The sequence below is a fragment of the Tyto alba genome, unplaced genomic scaffold (genome assembly GCF_018691265.1).
Source record: "Tyto alba isolate M040663 unplaced genomic scaffold, T.alba_DEE_v4.0 Super-Scaffold_11, whole genome shotgun sequence".
Lineage (NCBI taxonomy): Eukaryota > Metazoa > Chordata > Aves > Strigiformes > Tytonidae > Tyto > Tyto alba.
Genome location: NW_024881273.1, coordinates 8876983 through 8898443, shown reverse-complemented (window position 1 = coordinate 8898443; position 21461 = coordinate 8876983). Strand labels below are relative to the sequence as shown.

At 46.2% G+C, this 21461-nt stretch overlaps 1 protein-coding gene across 1 annotated transcript; it reads left to right on the top strand.

Annotated features, from left to right (window-relative positions):
• The first annotated feature begins 5592 nt into the window (after nt 1-5592).
• Nucleotides 5593-14348, top strand: LOC122152746 (CMP-N-acetylneuraminate-beta-galactosamide-alpha-2,3-sialyltransferase 4-like). Its single transcript, XM_042786433.1, is given in 11 exon segments — nt 5593-5674; nt 7765-7822; nt 8521-8577; nt 9275-9402; nt 10044-10107; nt 10977-11072; nt 11630-11822; nt 12162-12189; nt 12192-12289; nt 13730-13876; nt 14241-14348. Coding segments are annotated over 11 exon segments (1056 nt in total). The 5' UTR covers nt 5593-5595.
• The last annotated feature ends 7113 nt before the right edge of the window (nt 14349-21461 follow it).

Here is a 21461-nt window from a genome sequence, read left to right as displayed (position 1 = left end):
TGCAGGGCTTCTGCCCCGAATGGTTGTTTGTGTTTTGTTTTGTTTTGTTTTGTTTTTGCATTAGCTCATTTTCCCCTTGCAATCGCTCATTTTTCCCCTGCTCATTTTTTCCTTGCAGAATTTAGGCTCCAGGGCTTGCCTGCATATTTTGCTGTTTGTCTGAGGTTCAGGGGGAAGAAAAGCCAGAGCTGCTGAGGGCAGGATGAATTTCCAAAGTTTTGGGCTAGAAAGCTGGCATCAGAGCAATGGGAGAAAACATGAGGACTGAAGGAGAGTCTCGTTTGGAGTCGTGCCTTGGAGGGGGTTAGGGGAACGGGAAGAGGCAACAGGCCATGCAATGACAGTGATAGCCCCGTGGAGGGGCAGGACCCACGCTGACCACAGAGGAGATGCAAACAGGTCTGGCTCCCGAGAGCCATGGCTGCAGTATCCCAAGGTGTCTTTTCCCACCAGGGAGCCAGACAGCAGCAAGCAAAGGGAATGAAGTGACACCAGCGGCCCTGAGTGCTGCCAGCCCTGTGCCCTGCCCTCCTCGCTCTGTGCATGGTGCGGGCCGCCTCTGTCCCCAGCTCTGCTGCCGGACGTCCCCTTCCCAGGTCCCTCAAGGTGGCAGGAGACCATGGTGCGCTTGTCAGTTGCTGCTGCCATCACTGATGAGGGGCACTTTGCAGCTGTCACCATAGATGCTGTCAGGGCATCGTGACGCTGTTTGCGGGCATTGTTAATGAGTGCTCTCTCCCACGGATTTGCTTAACGATACGGCACAGAGCCCGCTGACAGGAGCTGAGGACCTGCCATGGGTGGAACAGGGTTTATTAAGCAGCAAGAAGGGCCTGCTGGGAAATCTCCAGGATGGGGAATTTTCTAGATGAAATAGAGGGCAAAATCCCCATTTTTCCACTCCGTGGCTCATTTGCTAGGGGATCTTTTGCAATTCCCCTCTGAGATCTCTGTAGTCTTCATCAGCCCTGGAGGATGTGGGGCTGATTTCAGTCCTGTGCTGAAACATTTGGTTGTCCAGAGAGCATCATGGCTCTGGGATGCCCTGTGACCACCTCTCGGTGTACATGTGGTGGTGGTGGCCACAGGGCTTCCCACTCCTGAGTGGCCAGTGCCGGAACCTGCAACATGCCACCTCCAGGGACACAAGTTTTGCTCACCAGTTCCTCTGCCTCCTTGGCCCCTGCAAGTTTTGCCAGCCAGGAGTGTCTCTGCAGTGCGTACCTAAAGCACATGATGGCACTGCAGGAGCGTGAAACCGCCTCAGCCTCCTCTACAACTTAACTGGATTTTTAACCCCTCTGTGGAGGTGAAGCTGCCACAAGTGCGGTGGCTTTCCAGGGACAAGGTGTGGAGGGAGGTTTTGGGGACGGTGACACCCAGTGCTCTGCTGTCCCAACTAGGGAAAAGCCTTGAGTCCAAGCTGCTGGCTGCTGCTGCAGCATCACCCCATCTCCTCGGGACCAGAGGAGACACAAGTACATGTAGTGCTGCAACAAGGGCCTGAGCATGTGTTTGTGAGCTGGCATCTTCCAAAATGCACAGTGGATGCTTTTTGCAGTGGTTCGTCACAGCTGTATGTGACAGGCTTCCTGGTCTTTGCATATCTGAGACCATTCCCTTCTCTGCATAGTCCCAAACCTTCCCCAAAGAGACCAGCTGTGCTTAGCCAGGCAGCAAGACAGGTAGATATAGGACTAATTTGGGCAGCAGTGCCTGTAAGCCAGTGTGCCCCAAATGCATCTGCCTGGGTGCACTCAGGAAAGCTGCCTGTGCCCTAGTCAAGCTCAGACCCCGTTTCCGCCACGTCGTCTGACTTTACCTCCTGAGCTCACACGGGCAGAGAGATGGTCTTCAAATACACACCACTGGTCGGAATCAAGCTCTGGTGCAGGTCTTGCATGATAATATATATCCTGCTGGCTGGCAGCTGGGTTTTGGAAGGCAGCAAGCAGATTTGTTAGTTTGCTGGTTCCTGAAGTTACCGATCCTCTATCCAAAAACCAGAGAGAGCTGTAGACACGAACAGGAAGGCTGCAACAGCATTTCCATATAGCACATGCTTTTTCCTGAAATAATCCCTGCAGGAGAAAAACTCTGTAAAAATATCTGGATGTGACAATCCTGGCATTTATCTGTTCTTATCTACAAAGAACTGAAGAGGTATAAACCCAGCAAGTTCTGCCCAAATTATTGCCAGATCCTGTAGGTATCAAAAACAGTGTGATCCTCTTCATAGAGGTTGTCTTGAATTATCTAGTGAACGCAAGGTGGATGGCTCTTTTTTTCATCCTCCTGTTGTCCCTGTAGGAAAAAGTTCTCTCTAGGACTTTTCCATAAGCAACAAGACATATATCCAGGACAGAAAGCACAGAATCAGGAGAGGAGAGAAGAATAACCTCTGCCAAGAGAGAAGGACAGAGGGGGTCTGGTTCCTGTAGCTCTTGTCCGTCTCTATGGAGCACTCTTTGCTTGATATCTCCCTGTTGTAAATGCAGACGATTGATTTTCTTTCTGTTTCTTCTTTTTCACTTGTTTATTTTAATAAAGATGGATTATTTTTTTTGAAACCTAAAGCAAAATGTTCCAGTGTCTCCTCCCACCCTCCTGGCACTAAGCACTGATGGTTATTTCAGTGGTTATAATTTGATTTCTGCCTCTCCTGCTGGGCTGATGTGAGAGAAACAATATTTAGAGAAGTTGATTTTTAATTTATTTTTTTTTGTTTTCTGGAGCAGGGGAGGCAGAGGGTGGGAGTGGTGTGGGAAGAGGGAAAGAGAATCAGCAAGAATCCACTCTCATTTTCTAGGCCATTTTTTTTTTTCAAGTTTGCAATCTCTGATGGACAAAAATCACAGTATAGCTCAACTAATCGATTGCTCTCTGAAGAATGGAGAGTGCCTCATCTCTTTAGATATTTTTGTTATTCTTGGTTTGCTGCAGGGACTCATCGTAGCTACTCTATGACAATGATTTTAGGTTTGTAGCCTAAACTGTGATAACCTCAATTTTGCAAGTGGGGAAACTGAGTCACAGAGTAGTAAATTATCGCTTTCCTCTTCAGATCACCTGTGCAGCCAGGAACAGCATACTGCACAGGCACTAAGGGCTGATTTCCAAACCCAGGATATAGTCAACATGGGCAACCTAGACCACACCTGCAGCAGCATTCAGCTCCCAATTAACCTTAGACAAAACAAGATTTTCACTAGTGCTTAGCAGCCAGCCCTTCTTCAGTGAGAATACCGAGTAGCAGATTTTCAAAAGACTTCAGCTGCTCCTCAGCTCTTGGAGTTTCTTAGGGAAAAGCTCCTGCATTTTTCTAAGAGGAATATTTTTTTCTTGGCCAAAAATCTGACCCTTCATTTCTAGGCACACAATTTAAATCCCATTCATCACTTTTTTCTAGTTTTTTTTTTTTTTTTTTTTAAGGAATAGCATCCCTCTTTTCCCTTTTTTCTTTGATTTTCCTGGCTTCTAGGAACAGGGCTAGTGATTTCTACTGTGCATATCTGAAGATAATAGCTTTGCTAAATAATTTTTCCTCTTTTAAAATATATATCAAGATTGCCTGCTGCATAGTTTACATTTCCTGCTGTGGAGACAAATACTTTAATTAAAATGGAAGAGAGGAAAAAAAAAAATCACACAGAAAAAGAAAAAGCCTCTGTGAAAAGAATCCTAAAAGGCTTGCAAAGAGTTGAAATGGGCAGCTGAAGCTCTTTGGTAGCCAGGAAGCATTTTGCATATATGCACGCAGGCTTTTGGGACTATTTTGCTCAATGCAATAAGGGAGGTGCTAGTGAAAGCCCTGACCGAGTGAAGAAACCCAGTTGCATTTCTGTCAAGCAAGAGGAGGGCTATTCTCAGACTGCTTGTCCTCCACCTCCTACAGCTCCTGCTCCAGACTGGGTGCAGGACAGATGGAATGGATTGGTTCCAGATGATCTTGTCTTGAGAATAAGAAGGAAACAGGATCTTCTACCTACCTTGTCCCTGCCTCTTTCCTTCACTTAAGAGCAAAATGTTAAATTAATCCCCTGTGGTTGCTGTATTTGATTATGGAACTCCTTGTACCTGCTCTCCCTCCCTTGGTTTTAGCTTGCCCCTAGGGAAAGCACAGTAGCAGTAGACAGCAAGAAACTCCTAAATGTATCAGGCTGATACTAACTCCAGGGACAGATGAGAGGGATGGGAAGTTGCAAGTACAGAATTGATGCTCAGAACTAAAGATTTTCTCTCTAAGTCTAGAAAACATTGCATCTAGTTTTGACTGCAAAGTTTGACAGAGCAAGAGAAAGGGAGACCCCGTTTATGAGTGAGAGTGCAGTGTGAGTCTGCAAGGCTTACCTGCAGGAAAAATGGTAGAACCCTTTCCTTGTATTTTCAAGCAGAGGAAGCAGCCTGTGGAGTGTACTCACTCAACCCACTCCCATGCCCACAGTAAGTCCACAGCCAGAAGAGATGGGCTGTCTATAACCTTGTCTTAAGATCTTTTTAGGAAACACTCCCCATACCCTTCCCCTAAAGTACATCCATTGACCCAGAAAAACACCCTGCCTTCCCAAAGCATACCAGGCTACCAGGGCTTCCCATTGAAGGCCAGCCCTGAGGCACTGCAGGTACTGCCCGCAGCTGGTGGATCCCTGGAGCTCCTTGGCATGGCCACGGGGAGCAGCAGCTGCCAGCCCTGGGTTTCAGAGGGCAGTGAGCAGGAGGATCTGCTTGGATGGATTAATCTGCCTTGCAAAGGCCTTTTTCCAGGCCAGGGTATAGGGGAAAGAGGGTGGATTGGGAGTATCACACTATGCTTCCCCCTGCTAAACTGGGATTTGTATGAAGCTCATTGAAGATAATTAGATGATCACCATCAGATGGGTAATCTGAGCTCTCACTTTCTGCACGATCCTTCTAAGACAGGAGCGCATTATTCCTGTTTTTCACCAGCCTGAACCAGCAATTGTCTCTTGGAGCTGTGATGCTGTACCTATATAATTAAGGCTGTCAGTCAAACTCAGACACCTAAACACTACAAACTCCATGGCTTGCTAGGACTGATCACAGGACTTTATTCTCGGCAGTCAAAGCAGCACTTTGCAGGCTCTCTTTTCCCTTGTTGGAGGAACAAACTGTGGGGTTGTGAGAAGGAAACGTCCCTGAGAAAGTGGGTAGGTGCCTCCAGTGCTTATTGGATATGCTAGCTGTGACCATGAGTTCTGTGCAGGTGGTGGGATGAGCTGCACTGATCCTGATCACTGTTTCTGGTTCAGAGCCTGCTTCTGGGGCTCAGGGTATGAGGGAGTTTGAGTGCTTATCTACTGCCTCGACTGGCCGGAGCACCCAGCAGCACAGTGAGAGAAGGGCTTGACCCAACACAGCCACTCTCCATCGTGCACGGGGGTCTTGTGGGGTAGCAGACAGAGCATGGGGATGGACCAATGCTGTAGGGACAGAGGCATGGCATCAGAAAGTCTAAGTTTGTGGGATGGGTGCTCAGCCTGCTTGTTTCTGCAAAAGTGCCGGGTGAAAGTTTGTCAGCCCTGTTTTTTTATTGGTGCTGTCTCCACTGCTTTGCAGGATGTGCATGGAGACAGCATGAATGCCAGATCTATAGCAGGAAGACTCTTCTTTGCTTTCTTCCAGTGGAAAAAGTTGGTCATCTGGCTCTGTGTAGGTAAGAAAACCTTGGTGCATGCTGAGCCCTGCTCTCTCCCAGCCAGCATTCACTGCTGTGTCCCCCCGCCTTAGGGTCTTGCTGAGCTGGGGCTCTACAGAAGGAGGGGACCTGCCTGGCCACTGAGGTCTTCACTTGGAGATACCCCAAAATGGGAGGTGACAGAAAAGGGGACGTGTTTTGGTAAATCAGATACACGCAGCCCTAGGTGTCCCCACAGACTGAGATGGAGAGGACTTACATGGGCATCAGCAAGGGAAACGCAGCCTCTAGTCACAGTGTTCTCTCTTAACTGCACATTGATTACTCCAGCAGTTGTGTTTCCCAAAAGTTGATCCCCCTTCTGCAAATCATCCTGCCACATGCAGTTCTTTTGTGCACAGGCTTTGCACTCACATTTGTCACTAGCAAAGCTGGGCTTCTCCATAGAGGCTTTAACTGTGCCTGTTTTGGGTGTATTTTTAGAAAATCAAGTCATGTTGGATGTCTTTGGGGGTGTGGAGAGTAGAGAAGCATCTAAAAGGTGACTTGTTTTCCAAAGTGTAAAAATATTTTTGTTGTTTTGCACAATTGTAAAGTGAATTTTCTCCTATGCCCACCCAATATGCTGCCTGCAGCAAGGGCAAATGAGGAATAACTTCCTTCAAAAGCGTTAATATTTGCAAACACCCATGGAAGACCTGCATCCTGTGTGATATGCGTGCACAGGGCTGTGGGAGGTTAGAGCAGGGTGAATGTGCTTCTGTGATACACAGATTAAATTCCTGTGTGTGTGTGTGAGGTCTAGCAGTCACCCTCTGATAAATGCTGCTGCGATCTTTGCAGGATTAGGGTCCAGAGGTGGATGTTCACCTGTGTTGTGTATAGCAGCCCAGAAGTAATCAGCTGATGAAAGCCTCTCTCTGGTGTGTGTAGGAGGTCCAGGAGAAACCTGCTGATGCAGTGTCTGTATGAGTATATACAACTGCTTGTGATCTCCCTCCAAGAGTAAAAGAAACTCAATTCTAATTTCATACTGCCATTGAAAGGCTGGTTATTTGTCACAGAAAAAGTCACTGCTGCTTAATGACCAAGATGTGACCAGTGTCATTTTATTTATATGGGTACAAATGATGGAGGACTTTTTCCTTTCTGCACCCACAGGCCCAGATTCACCCGTGTGGAGCAGGGCACTTGGGGTGAGCTGAGCTTGTACTCTAAACCAGCACAGCACCTTGATCAAGGCAAAGAGCTGCTCAGACAAGCTATTGTCCATGTTACAGAACTGCTTTTGCCTAATCTTTTCTCTGGCATGAACCTCTTGATTTCAGCCTGGGAGGATTTCTCCTGCATGTACATTTTTTTTCTTATTGCCATGAGCCTTTTCTGAGGTCCTCTGGGATCTGTACCCAAGAACCACAGCGTGGGTTGCAGCTGCATCCTACTGCCTGTCTGTGGGATAATGGATCACTATGTGCAACAGGGGCTGTTTGATGGCCTTCATGGTCCCCTGCCCCTGTGATATCCCCAGGAACAGCCGGCTGACGGCTATGCAGAGAAAGGAGAGAGGCAGCCCACGCTGTTAATGTGGGACTCCATGGCTCACCCCAGCAGTGGGCACAGCCAGGAGGGCTGCGGGTGCCAGGGAAGGGGAGCCAGGCTTTGGGGCCAGGCCAGCCTCACGGGGAGCATGTCAAAGGGTCGAGGGCTTGACCGGCTCAGGGACTGCCATGGCCAATCCCCTCCCCTCTCTGCATTGTCCCCGTGTCATTTTACAGATTAATGTGAGTGATTGCTGGAGTGCTGTGAGACTTGAGCTTGCAAGCAAGTTCCCTTAGCTGCTGGGAAAAGGATGAGGCATTTGCTAGGGTTCGTTACCAGCAGGCCCCGTTTAGTTTTGTCTAGCAAGGGGCTCACTCAAATACAGCCACTTGGAGGCTCCAAACTCTGAAACAGGGTCTGCTTGTCTGCAGCTCTGATGGCTGCAGGGGCTTGGGAGGTGCTGGCAGTGGGGAGAGGTCCTGCGGGCTGCAGAGTGGGGTGGTCCCAGCTGCAGTGCTGCGGCCGGGCAGCTGCTACGTCTGTGTCAGCCTCTCCATTGCCTTCTGCAGGTCTGTGCGTGCAGAGCCTGTGCTACTCTGTGACGAACTCGCATGAAAGTCACATTGAGTAAGTTACCTTTCCTTCTTCCCTTTTCTGACCTCAGTGCTACCGTGGTCTGGGTTAGAGGTGGGGCACAATTCATTTTTATGGAAAAAAGAGGCAACCACCGTCCCAGGATAAGACTTGGGTGAGAAACAGCTCACCCAATAATATAAAACCCTGGAAACTTGAAGGGCAGTCTGGCAGTGACTTGAAGGCAGGGCAGACAGAAAAGCAGCAGGACAAAGCAGCATTGGTGAGCCTAGACATGTCTTTGCTAGACTCCAGCAGAGATTCCCTGGTGTTGATGGTCACTTCCAGAGTGCATTGTGGACATCCCACAGTGCTGTTCATTGCCTGTCTCTATTTGGAGACAGGCTTACCTGAGGCCAAGGATTTTCTAAAATTCAAGTTGTTCAAGGTCCTGAACAGCTTGACATAACTTTTGCATTAGGTCTCCATCTGTTTCCACCTAAATTCTTCTGTGTAAAGGAGCCTTTTATGTGCTTGAGCTGGCGGGTGGCAGGGGGTGGGGGGGTGGGGGCTGGTTCTTCATAGGACTGAAGTGGTCAGTAGCTGGGAGACTGGACAACATGGTCATGAGCTGAAAATCCTACATTTGTAGACCTCTTTGAGAAACCTCCCGAACTATCACTAATTCTCAGGCCACAATCTGAAAGCCTTTAGGAAGGGCTAGTAGGAAATGAACCTTGTTTCTTTTACAGGAAGCATCTTGGTGCTTGCCAGAGAAGGTTTGTGTGGAGAAAGCCTTTTCTTGGAAGGTTTGTTAGCGATGTCTCATTTGTTTGGGGAATTTTGTTGAGAGAGGAATCAGTGTCTCAGTGTCTGCTGATGGGTGGATACTGGCAGCCTGGGGTATATGTGCAGATATGCAGGAAGGGAAATAGATCTAATTTAATCTAACTTGTGCAATGACATCTTGACACTGTTACAAGTGAGTCAACAGGCCGGCAGAATGATGTGATATAGATGCATGTGTAAAATGTCCTCTGAAGGACAATTAGAGAGGAAAAGATGCACTGTTGAACTGATCAATGTTCAGTGCAGCTTTGTCATGGGTGTCATGAGTTTTGTCATGAAATGAATTAATAAATGAAACTGGAAATGTAACTGGAATTCTGCCCCTCTCTCTTGTGGATAAACATTGGGGAACACTTATTCATCCTTTCAAACATGTAGAGAAGAAACATGATGGAAAAAGGAGAGGAACCGGGGGGCCAGAACTGGAGGGAAATGAGATTTTGATGTCACTGCTGCTGTCACGGGATTGGAAACAGCAGTAAGGACTGTATTTAAAAGATGTGGGTCATTTCTGGGAACTACTTCAGGATAGCTCAGTAGCTTTCCAAAGCACTTCATTATGCAGCCTACTTCAGCTGCCCTAGTCCTTGTGTCTGATACTGCTGTGACTGCTCCACTCATCCCTAAACTGCTGCCTCTCTGAATCTCTTTTGGTAGGTTTGAATCTCACCGGAAGCCTTTCCTGACCAGCAAATCCTTATACTCGCTCGTGGACAGACCTTTTAAAAGAGAGATTGAACAAGTTCTGTGGTTCCATAAACTGCCTTTCGGGCTGCAGAGCTCTGGTATTGCAATGCTCTTCCCCCAGCATTGTCATGTCTTGGACAGACACTGCAGCTGGAGAGCTTTCACCTTATGGGGCAGCCTTGAATGCTGTAGAGGAGATGGAAAAACAGGTGGGCACCAGAGTGCACCAGAGGAAATCTGGACCGACTGGATGGTGTGCCCTTGAGAAAAGGTCATAGGCCATGATGGTGGTGATGCAGGAAGAGGGCAGTGCTTTAACTCCAGGCTCTAGTTGTGCCAGGAGGTATGGAAAGGGGAAGGCTGACAGCAGTGCTCTTGTGGATGGAGCAGGAACCATTGTGGAACTTATGAAATGCCAATGGGGAGAAGACACTGAGTGGGTCAGTGCCTTTGCCATTTTTCAGTGTGAGGTACTACAGATCAGCTTCAGTTGCTAGTAGTGATGGTCATAAAGTGCATGCCTCTTATGTGGAAAAATGCCTCAGTTTGGACAGAGTTGGGCAGATGGATGTGACAAGAGTGGGGTTGGAGCAGGCTCTCCCATGTAAAATGTCCTGGTACATTACAAAAGTATGAAAACTATCTCCTTAGAGCAGCAGAAGAAGGAAAGTTGGCTCATTGGAAGTGGTGGGGCCATGTTTCTTCCCTGAAGATGACTCTTCAACTTTTTATCTTCCAGTTCTCTCTGCCTATACCACGTTGCAGCTTCTTCCTCAGCAGGAGTTGCCTGGATCCTTTGCCCGGTACGAGGCTGGGCTGGAGATGGGTGTTGGGGCAGCAGGCGTGTGAGGGAAGTGATAGTTGGGTTGGGAGCCCTGGTTTCTGCAGCAACTCGAAGTTCTCTCTCTTAGTGCTCAACTTCACAGCTCTCTCTGCCTCTCAGTCCCGTCACTGTTCATCTCCTCTCTCAGTAGGTTTCTCTTTCTCTCCCTTTTAAACATGCCCTTTTAAGCAGCTCTCGTACTGATAAACTTAAGCTACTAGATCGCAGCTCCCTCCTTTTACCTTCTGTCATACTCTGATCTCTGTTCTCAATATTGCCCCGTCCCATCTATTTTCTCTTGCTCTAACTCCATCCCAAGTGTGACAGCCCAGGGCTTGGAAAGTTGGGTGCCTCCCTCAGTTCTGCCTGCATGTATTCAGAGAAAGCAGAAAGTGAAGTAGACTGTGGCAGCTGTTGGCAAACACTTTCATTTGGGCCCTTCCTCTTTTCCCTAATTCATTAGAGGAATTATTCTGTGGCCTGTCATTCTTCCTCTCTACAATACACTACACTCCTTAAGCAGAGGTTCACCCTACTAGTTATGGGTCTGCTAGGTATCCACACTTGACTTTCTCTCCATTCCTTTAGTGTCTTGTGTCCTCTGGCTAACTAGAGATCCCTCATGATTTTACTGGTGTGTTGATGGCACCGCATTGCCTTGTGGTCAATAAAATAAGTCCCATCTATCTAAGATACAGTTGGAGTCCTACTAGTCAGGCCTTCCGTCCTCTGATGCCACCCCAGGAGTTATATGTGAACATCAAAGAGACCCTCAGGAATTCTGGTCTAACCTGGTGGAGACACTTGTGAGAGAAGGACTTAACCTCTTGCAATCTATTCTTTTGCCAATTTATGGTGCCAAAGGTGCATTGTGGTCGGCAATGGTTACTCCGTCCATGGCCAACACTTTGGGAAAATGATTGACTCTCACCATGTTATCATAAGGTACTGAATCCTCACTAAAGCCTTAACAATTAAGCAGAGACTGAGGAGTGATAATACGCCCATGACTTTCTTGCCTGGCAAATATAACATCTAGGATACGTCAGCTCAGGTAATCAAATAATGTTCTTGAAGTTCATGGCCAAGCACAGGCACTGCAGGAGCCAGAATTTGTACCACTCATTCACAGATGCTGTCCTGGGGAGTTGGATAACCATCTCCAGCACAGTGGAGTGGCAGGCAATCTCAGTGTTACAGGACTACATGCATTTTTACTATGACTTGAGAAAGTAATTTAATTTCTCTGTGCCTCACTTCCCTATCTGAAAAATAGTGGTTGTCTGCCACTACTGTCTGCCTTTTTATTACAAGGGAGGAACTATTGGTGTGTCTGTGTGAGGTACCCCATACCATGGAACCAGGCTGCCAGCTTGGGCCACGTGTGTCAGTGCCCTCAAGTGAGTTCATACAGCCAGTCATGTATCCGACAGCACACAGCTGCCTCCATGGTTGGGGACAAGTGATACTGAAACTGGACAAATTCTGGCTTTGATTCTCAGGTTAAATGATGCTCCAGTAAAAGAACACAAAAAAGATGTGGGTGAGAGAACCAACGTCTGTCTATTCTTCCCTGAATCAGCTCTGCCCAACCTTCTGGAAAACAATGACAATGATACACTGATGGTGTTTGTCCCATTCAAGCCCCTGGACTTCCTCTGGCTGAGAGAAGTGTTACTGAAAACAAGGAATAAGGTGAGAAGTCTTTAAAGAGGGAAGGTTGAAACCAGGTTATTTGTAGTGACATATTCAGTAGCTCTAATAATCATGTATCTTTCAAATATTTAATGAGATGCATAATACACCTGAGACCTTATTTTTCACTAATTAGAAAGACCCCAGTCTCAGCCACATTGGAGACAGGTGTATGGGAATAAGTGGAAAACGCCAGGAGATCCTTTGTTCCTCTGAACTCTCCTGAGTCCTGTGCACCCAGCCAGAGCAGTAAACCACAGCTAACTCAGGGGTCTTTATCATGGCACTGTCTGATGCCCATGGGCATGCCTCAAGCATCTCTCTGCCTTTCTTCCACAGACGAAGGTGGGGTTTTGGCGCCAGCCCCCCGGGAGTGGAACGGGAATGTCTCCCAGCTACGTATTCTCAACCCGTATGTCACCTATGAAGCAACGTACAAACTGCTGCAGCTGGATGAGTCAAGTAGGGTATGATACTGCACTGGAGGGCAGACAGATGAGCATCAGTGTCCTGTGTCTTCCCTTATACCTTACTGCTTCAGTAAGGGGAAGGAAAACCTTTTCATTAGATTAACTAGTCCATTCCTCTAGTAAATGCAGTCTTTTCCTATAGCATGGTACTTCAGGTTTAGAGCCCTGATCCTACCCAGAAAGGAATAATTTTCCCTGCTGCACTGCACTGTTATTCTCATTCCAGTCTGCTCCATCACTCCTGGCCATTTCGCATTCAAATCTCTTTTTAGAGTTGTATTTCTGTCCCTAGTTCTAGACCTCAGAAAACCTGGTTTTCTAGTGATGAGCAGCTGTCCATATAAGCCATTTCATGTGTTCCTGGGATTTCTCTATCTGAAGACCATTAATGATAATTATCTAGTGTAAAATGGGAGGAATTTTGTTTGGCATTCCTTAAAACACACTGTTCTCACAGATTTCTGGCCTGAGGCTGGCCGGTAATGCCCACTGCTGCTGGAGCGCAGTTTTCCCCTTCGCTGCATGATGGAGAATTATTTCATTAATGAATCTAATGATACTTTGTCTTTGGTCCTGACAATCTTTGTGATGGTGCTGTCCAATCTTTAATTAACTTTAAGCCTGCCAGGCACTACTAGGATGTTTATAATCTGCAATAAATGCAGGAGAAGCTTGAAGGCTTGGTGTGGTAAATAACCTTGTCCAAGGTCATGCACTGACTTTTGTCTGGCATTGAGATTAGATGCCAAGTCTCCTGACTGCTGAAGCAAAGTTGTAAAAAACAGTACATTTCTCTGCTAAAATGTTTGGAAAGCGTAAAGTGGGACAATCTAGGCGAGGAGTGTGAAGTGCTTGGGGGACTAGAGAGCATGTTCAACTGCTCGCGAGCATGGTGGCTGTGCTGCTCAGTCACAAAGCTTTTAAGGCAGCATTTGAATTTGTACTTGGCCGTGTTAGCTTTACGTGAGCCGAAGGCAGTTTTGTAGCACACAGGACAGGGACAGGAATTTAATGCGTGGATTAAAAGTGAGGTATCACACGAAGGCTGCCAGCAGGGAATACACACACAGAGGCATGTGGAAAAGGAAGAGATGCAGAGACCTTGTATAGGCTCTGTCATGGATGTGGATTTGTTAGAAAGTGTGTTGATTTCTTCCATTCATAGCTTTTTGATTTCCATGGAGCTCTATGTTTTACCAACCCAGAGGTTTTGTGTTCATGAGCCGTCACCTTCTGCAGCACCTTTTCATAAGATGTTCTTTGCTTGAGTTTTGGGAGTGCTGTCCATGCACCTATCCTGTTTTATTTACATATTTTTTTGCTGTATAGAGTGTGGAAGAAGCTACTGGTCCCAGCTACAAAGGTGTTGCTGGTGTCAGTATTGTAAAAGCATGAGTTTGGAATCCTAAACAGGTGTTCTCTCTTTTCCCTTCCCAGAGATACGCCACCATGGGAATCATTGCGTTGAACTTAGCCCTCCATATGTGCCAAGAGGTCAATATTGCAGGCTTTGGTTACCCTGGCAACCATGACAATACTATGCCAATACATTATTACAATATGGGTCACTCACGGAAAGAAGAGGTAGAAATTGCCTCCCCTTCAAACTAAGGTGTTCTCCATAGGAAAACCTACCAGTCAAAGCTGGGAGTCAAGCAGCTGTGAGGTCTGGTAGCTATTGCCGGCGTTAGCCATGGAAATTCCTGCTGGGACAGGCGAGGGGAATATGTTGGCACATGCTGTATTCTCAGAGAGCAGCTTGGGCACAGATGCTGGCACCTTCAAGGTGACTTTCATCTGTCCTAGTTTGGTGATGAGAGTCCTGTGTAGTGGAAGTCCTGCAAGTGGCTGCAGGCAAAGTTGGGTTGGGCAGGATCCAGTGCATTCTCAGCAGGATGAGGGGCACTGTAAGGAATGATCTATAACTTTGCCTCTATTGTCCCTGCAGCTTTTTCAGCACAATATCACTGCTGAGAGGAACTGGCTGCAGAAAATGATTGACTGGGGCGTGATTGGTGACATAGCTAGCCCTTCCTTCCAGGCCCAGAACTGCTGAGAGGGGACTGTGCTGCTTGCTGTCCCCTCCAGACACCACTGATGATCCCAGCTGGGCTTTACCCTTGTTCCAGGTTGGTTTGAGCAGGTCACAGTTTGTCCTGTTACATGTGGGGTGGGAGATGAATCCTTGAGATTCAGGGCACTTGCCTTTTCCTTTGTTGGCCTCTGGGTTCCACTGCTGACTGCTGTGGTGCAGGGTGGAGCGTTTCACAACCCTTCTGCCTTGGGTAATCCTCTCCTGTTCTGTCAAAAGCCATCCTGTGCTCATCAATTATTTGTGAAAAGCACCAAACTGAGATGCTAAACTGGTCCTCAGCCCTTGAGAAAGGGAGGGGGTGAGGGTGCAATACCCGCCATGGGATTTCAAACTCCTTCCTAAGCAGATTGGAGTGAGAGACAGTCATACCCATCACTTTGGAAAAGGGCCAGGTTGAACAGTCAGAGATTTCAGTGTCTTTCTAATTGCTGGGAAACATTAATGTCTGCATGAAACAAGAAATGTTTTTTTCAATTGTTCTGTTTAAGAATAAATGCACTTCTGGTTTCATGAAGTTAGCACTGCCTTGTGGGAGGGGGATTTCTGGTCAGAACAGATGAGAATTACCTTAGTATCTCCTCTAAGATCTTCTTAGGGCTTTATGATCCCATGTAATCGCTCTCCCCTCCCCTCCTTTTTTTTTTTTTTTTCCTCAGCATGCTGTCCAGAGCTTTCCATGACTCTTCCAGCTTGTTCTAATCATGGAGCCACCCTGCCAAGTCTACTTTGTGTGCTGAAGACCTTTCACATTTAAGAAGCCACCTTAAATCCCCACTTATCTGTGGCTCGCTCATGTCCACATTCCACCTCTGGGGCCACATCTTCACATCCTCTACTGCTTCCCTCCAGGCTGCAGCTGTGTCATATTTCCCCTCCTTTACTCCCTCACTGATACTTTCTTCCTAGCCTGTTATCATCATGGGTTCACCTCAGTTGCTACCTCACCAAACTGCTGCCTCCACCAGCAAAAAGAACCTACAATGATGAATTTACAAGCTGATGACTACGCTGATGACCACTGAGCTGCAGCCTCTTCAGCCAGGTGCTGGTTGGGAAGAAGGCTCCTCCTGTATAGCTATTAGAGGGCAAACTCTAAGAGTGGGTTTGGCTTAACATACATCAGGCCACATGTGTTTTACAGAGGCAGCATTTGGGGCGTGGGAGCTTTAGTACAGCACCCATGTAACTACTAACTGGTTCCACAGGAGGTGAAACTTCTGCTTTTTTCCCTCCCATTCCCTTCCTCCCTCCCCTTCACTGTGGTCAGGCTTTCAGGGCACTTCCTGAGCTATTTGTGTCACTCCTTTTCCTGTGTAACTTCTCTTTCAGTATCTCAGCCCTGCCTCCTATAAGCTTTCTGTAACACCCTGTCTCTCATGATCTGCAAAATCTTAATACCCTTCGTGTTGCTCCTACTGCTATTCCCTTTTTGCCAGCCTAGTTCCTCCTCCATTAGAACTGAAATGGTTTTGTCCTGGTTGGTGCATGCAATTCATGGCCAAAGAAATGCTGACAAAACTCCTCCAAAGCTGCCTTGTCCTGGGAGACTGGTGGAAGAACTGGAGGCCCTGGTCCAGCTCAGTTTGAGAAAGGTCATTGGAAGGCTGAAAGGGGATGACCTAATCTTGCACATGCAAACAGAACTAAACTGATCTTGGGAGAAAAAAGCTGTTTCAATAAATTCCTCTTTATCAGCTAAACACTGGCTTCAGGTTTTACTCAGTACACAAGTAAGTCTTTATTCTCTAAATAACACATAATAGCCATGCAGGTTTTGCAGATTAAAAAAATACGGTGGTCCAAAATCATGTAAATATGCGTTTGGGTCTGGATTGAACACTCTTTTGTAATTTATTGCTTTGTAAGTAACAGAAGTGGGCTCTCAACTATGTGGACAATTAATATTCTATGTTCTTCTCTTGGTAGAGTAAAATGGTATAAAAATCTTAATGTCTAAAAGCTGATGTATAAAGCTTGCTATGAACCAACCTCAGGAGATAGTTTACATTTTCTCTCTAGGTGATGTGTATACAAGAACTTCTCCAGGGCTTGCAGGAGCTGCGTCTGCACTTTCTGCCACAGTTGTTGCAACATTTTCCTGTCATGTTGTGTCAAGTCATGGTAGTGAAATCATAAACATGAGGCTCAAGTGTCTTAGTGTTGGTCAATGCCTCTGGCAGTGCTCTCAGTACTTGCAGCAAGCAGGTCTGCTACACAGCTTTTTGATCTTAAGATCTGGCTGGTTTTCCCTCAATACAGGGATCTGTAATCTCTCCAGATAACCACAATTCATTAGAGCTGGCTCTTGTTCCAAACTTCCCCAGACTGTAGAAGCAATGCAGGAGAGGCTTACTATATAATCATGCTTTGGTGGTGGCACTGAATCACCAAATCAACCTTTCTTGTGTCCAGTTTAAAAAGTCTGAGATCTGCAATTCTCCATGCCCTACACACCTTTTGTGTTTGATAGTCTGAATAAATCCTTGCCCTACAGCAGACTCATTATCAAGAGAACTGGGGGAAAGGAGGAGGAATAAGTAGGATAAGGCAAAGCCACAGTAATACAAAACATATGTAAATTAGGCTACGAGATACCATAATAAGGATGTAATGGAGGGGGAAAGAAAAAGAAAATTAGTCCTATTGTTGCTTCAGTAGAAAAAGCTAGCATCAGACTGAGGTGGTAAATCCACCTTTCTCTGGGCTGTGGAATGGCAGTTATACTCCTCATAAGCAGAGTGCATTTCATGCCAAGGCACTGCCAACATCCTCGCGTCGATGGCCACAGCGAAGCCCCGGCTCTGTGGCCAGCCGAGGGGTAGCCGTGGTTCATCTGAGGCAGAAGGGCAGGGAGCTGGTGGGCAGTTTGTGCCAGCCTGCCTCTCTCCAGGGGTCAAGGGAGCTCCCCCGTCACTCACTGCCTGTCCACGAATGCTTGGCAAGTGAGTCTGGATGTGTCCACCATCTGTGTGAAATCCTTCCAACCATTTAGATTAAACACTGACTTCAGTAAGATGTGGGGCTCCTAACTGACCTGACATGGTCCATATGGAGTAGCTGCCACAGATAGTGACTATCTTGACACTGATTAATCACTTCTTCTAGTTGTGTATTTGTCCCTGGTTACTTGACACAGTTCTTCCCTAATAGCTTTTGAATAGTTCTGGGGTATTCATATAACCCTGGCTTTGGGGAATAGCCCATCTGATGGCACACATTACCTACTTCAGCGTAGGCTTGGCTGCTTTTCATCAAACTAACTTGGACCCTAGCTTTTTTTTTTGTTTGTTTGTTTTTGTTTTTTTTCCTGTGTACACCAGTATCTGTTCTTTTCTGCAACAGGAAACACCTTAGCTATGCTGGATTCTGTTGGGTTTAGGTGGCACATTTTGCAACGGGTTGGGGTTTGGTCTGTGCTATATGGCATGTAGAGACTGTCTGTGATTCCACCTCCATGTCCTTACCCATCACTTACAGTCACAGGCATGACAAGCAATCTGCATTACTGATGCTCCTTGCTTTGAAACCAGCAGTTAAATGATCTGTAACTGGAGTCAATCACTGCTCAGACAGACAGCAGCAAAGCTGTCTAACACCCCAAACTAAACGCAGAGTTTCTCTCTCAGTCTGAACGTTGTTCTTTTCTTCAGAGATATGAGATCCAGAAGCAAAGGCAATAGGTCTTCCAGGCTGATCTTCCATCAAGTGTGAGATTATTACACCCACTTCATATGGGGAAGCATCACAAGTGAGAGTTATAGGCATCAAGGCACTCTGATTCTGATGATACAATTTTCTCATCTCCATCACCAACCGTGGTGCAGGGTACATGTGGTTCAGCGCTGTCTCTATCCAGTGTCTGCCAGGTCAGCCAGGGGTTGCTGTGTGAGGCGGTGACTCACCAGTTCCAGGATGCAATGTATTTGTGGAATTTGCAGTGAAAGGATCTTAGATCCATTTTCAGAATTTTTTTTTCCCCCATTTTTCCTTGTGATTTATATACATTTTTTTTCCCAATTTCCTTTGCTTTTCCTATCCACTCAGGCATCCTTTCAGACTTGGACAGGTGATTGACTTGCTGAGCACGAGGATTGGCAATGTGTCAGCTGAACCTCAAGGACTCAGTACCAGTTACACACCCTGAGCCTGGACCCCAGCTGCAACATGATGTGATTTGAGCTTAATTCACCACAGGTGATCGCTCAACTGAGTTCTATTAGCTGACACTGTCCTAGTTAGGAAGGCACATATGGCCAGTGCTGCAACCCATCTGAGAGTAATACTGGGTCAGCTGGTGTAGCCTGGCCACATGCCTGAGCTTCCCAAGTACTTTTGGAAGTTCTTGTGGTGCTCCCTGTCTCTAGCTCCACAAATACTGTGTTGTGTAAGTGCCAGCATCTCAGGAATGCTCTCTCCCATCTGATCCATGAGTCACAACCAAATAGTTGTTACATATGGTCCTTTCACTTAAAATAAGACCTGGTTTGTTTAATCTTGAAATAGTTCTTACCGTGTTCCTCAGCCTCCATTTGCAGATAGACTTGGGAACTGCTTAGGATGACTAGTGAGGAAAACATACCTCCTCTTCTGGGTAATATCTGTTGATCGACATGTAATACTGGGTTACCTGTGGCCTTGAAATCATCATGGATACAGTCAGACCTTTCAGTTTTCACAGCTATCTTGTCTTGTACAAGAGTTCAGGTAGCTTTTCTCTTTGGCTGGAGTTCACAAATTAATTTCTTTTAATATAAGAAAGTACAAGATGTTTTGTCAGGTGAGCTACATTGTGGCCAGTTTATGTGATGTAATACCTTGCTTGAGATCACAGAGGTTGAGTATATGCTGTCTGTTGTTGTGTTACTGATATTATAATAATGTTCAGGAGAACTAAGTTTTGGGCATGTGTTTTTAGACACACAGATTTTCTGTAACACCTCCTTTCTAAAAGATCTTTGATGATCCCACTACTAAATTGCCAGCACAGTGAATCATGTTTCATTTTAGATGTTATTCTTGTCACTTTAAAGGATTCCAAACAATGCTTTTGTTTCTTGTGAACCAAAATAGGCAATTACACAGACATTATGGCTTCCTACAGTCACTGCACATTGTTGTATGCAAGCTGAAGAATATGAAGTTAACCAGCATTGACTTTCTAAACTGGTGGCTGGGTTTGATTTGCTAGCTTGCATGTTTTCTGCTTGTGCCCCATCCCTTGCAGTTTCTCTGTGATTTGTCCTTGAACAATTTACGATGTGCATTGTGAAACTGTCCCTTGTGATAGAAGCAGCACATTCTTTGAATGTCCTTCAATCTGTACTTTCCACTTGACCCCTGAGCATGGATGTTGGATGGATTTTCTGATGCTCCCAAACTCTTCAGCATCTTCAGTGAGTCTCCATTGAAATGGTAATTTCTAGAGCATACTTCAGGCTCATCTCAGCTTTAGATAAAAATTAAATGTGGATTGCTTCATTCTGCATATTGAATACTAAAAGATGCACTCATTTGTCCTCTCTGCAGACACATGATGCTCTACCAATTTCATTAATCCAGTCACAGAAGCAGTCAGCAATTGTTTCCATTCACTTTTGATTCCATCTGTAAAAGGAAATACCTGCAATCACGAGAGGCTTTTTAGAACAGGGATTTTGTAGAACTTGCCCAATTTCAACAAACTTTTTGTCTGCTGGCTTAATGGGCACTATCTGGCTGCACATCAGGGTGTCGGTTTTAGCTTCTATTGTGCTGCCACATGTTTTTCATCACAGAGATCATCTGTTATTTTAGGATTTCCTCATCTCTCAGTGGCCCTCTACTGACCTGCCAAAGAAGTCCAATTCCCACCCCCACCACATTTGAAGCTTTTCTTTATAAGTGGATTGCTTACTGGACTGATATTGGAGCTTATATTTAATATTAATTTGTACAGATTTTCATGAGTAGTCACTCCCTATTCCATCTACTTCTAGACTAGTATCCCATCCTCGTCTCACATTTTTGCAACTTCCCTGTCTATGTGGTGATAACAACACCCAGGAACCCTATGGCTGGATCCCCAGTAACGCTTCTTAGTTATCTACAGAAAGACAGGAGTAGATACATGAATGCACTACCATTTATCACAGTAAATGAAGGCAGGGAGCTTTATTAGAAGGCTCAGAGCTGATTTAAATTAATATTGCCAACTGTGAGGTTTTACAAAGCCTCTTCCAGAAACAATAGCTGTGTCTGCTCTGTAAATTAAGGATGGTATTGAGAAGTAGTCACTTCTGTAGCAAGGCATCAAACACAGATTCAGGCATGACCAGGGCAGATAGCAGCTCTAAGCCCAGCTGGGGTGTTTGTGCCTCTCCTGGCTTGCTGCCCCCAGCAACCCCCTCACCCACCCATGGCAAGGGTGATCAGGGGTGTAAGGTCCTGGGCTCTGTCCGCTCTGTGCATCTCCAGTATTTCCTCCCCGTGTCTGGCCATGTGCAGCTTGTTCCTGTGATAATTGCGATATTGAGGTCCAACCAGATGGATAAAACCTCAGTGCATGTTCATAAGAGCTCAGCCATAGATAAACCTGTTGTTACCTGGCTCAGAAAAACATCTGCCACAGCTGAGCACTTCTCCACTACTTGCCAGTGTGGTGTAGCTGGGAGCATGGCAGGGGTACAAAGGCAGAGTCATTCACACTATCCAGTGCATTTGAATTATGAGATGTGAAGCATGACCCTCCAGAAATTGGACCTTCCAGGAATTGGACTCAGAATTTCACAAAAGTTTCCCTTTTTTTGCCAACTTGACCTGAGCTAATCTGAAGCAATCAAGTCAAGTATTCAAGTGACGCACTGATACAACCCATATTCCTCTTTAATTTCTAGTCCAAACTATACATTTCGTTACTTCCTTTTTTTCTTGTGGTTTTTTTCTGGCTTACTTTCTTTTCTTAAAAAAAAAAAAAAATTGCAAGAACAATTAATTCACAGCATGCCTAGAAACCAGAGAGCTACTGCTTTCACTTCCCTTGTTCTCTGCAACTCTCAGTGACATGCAGTGAGAAGCAGGAGTGGTGAAACACAACAC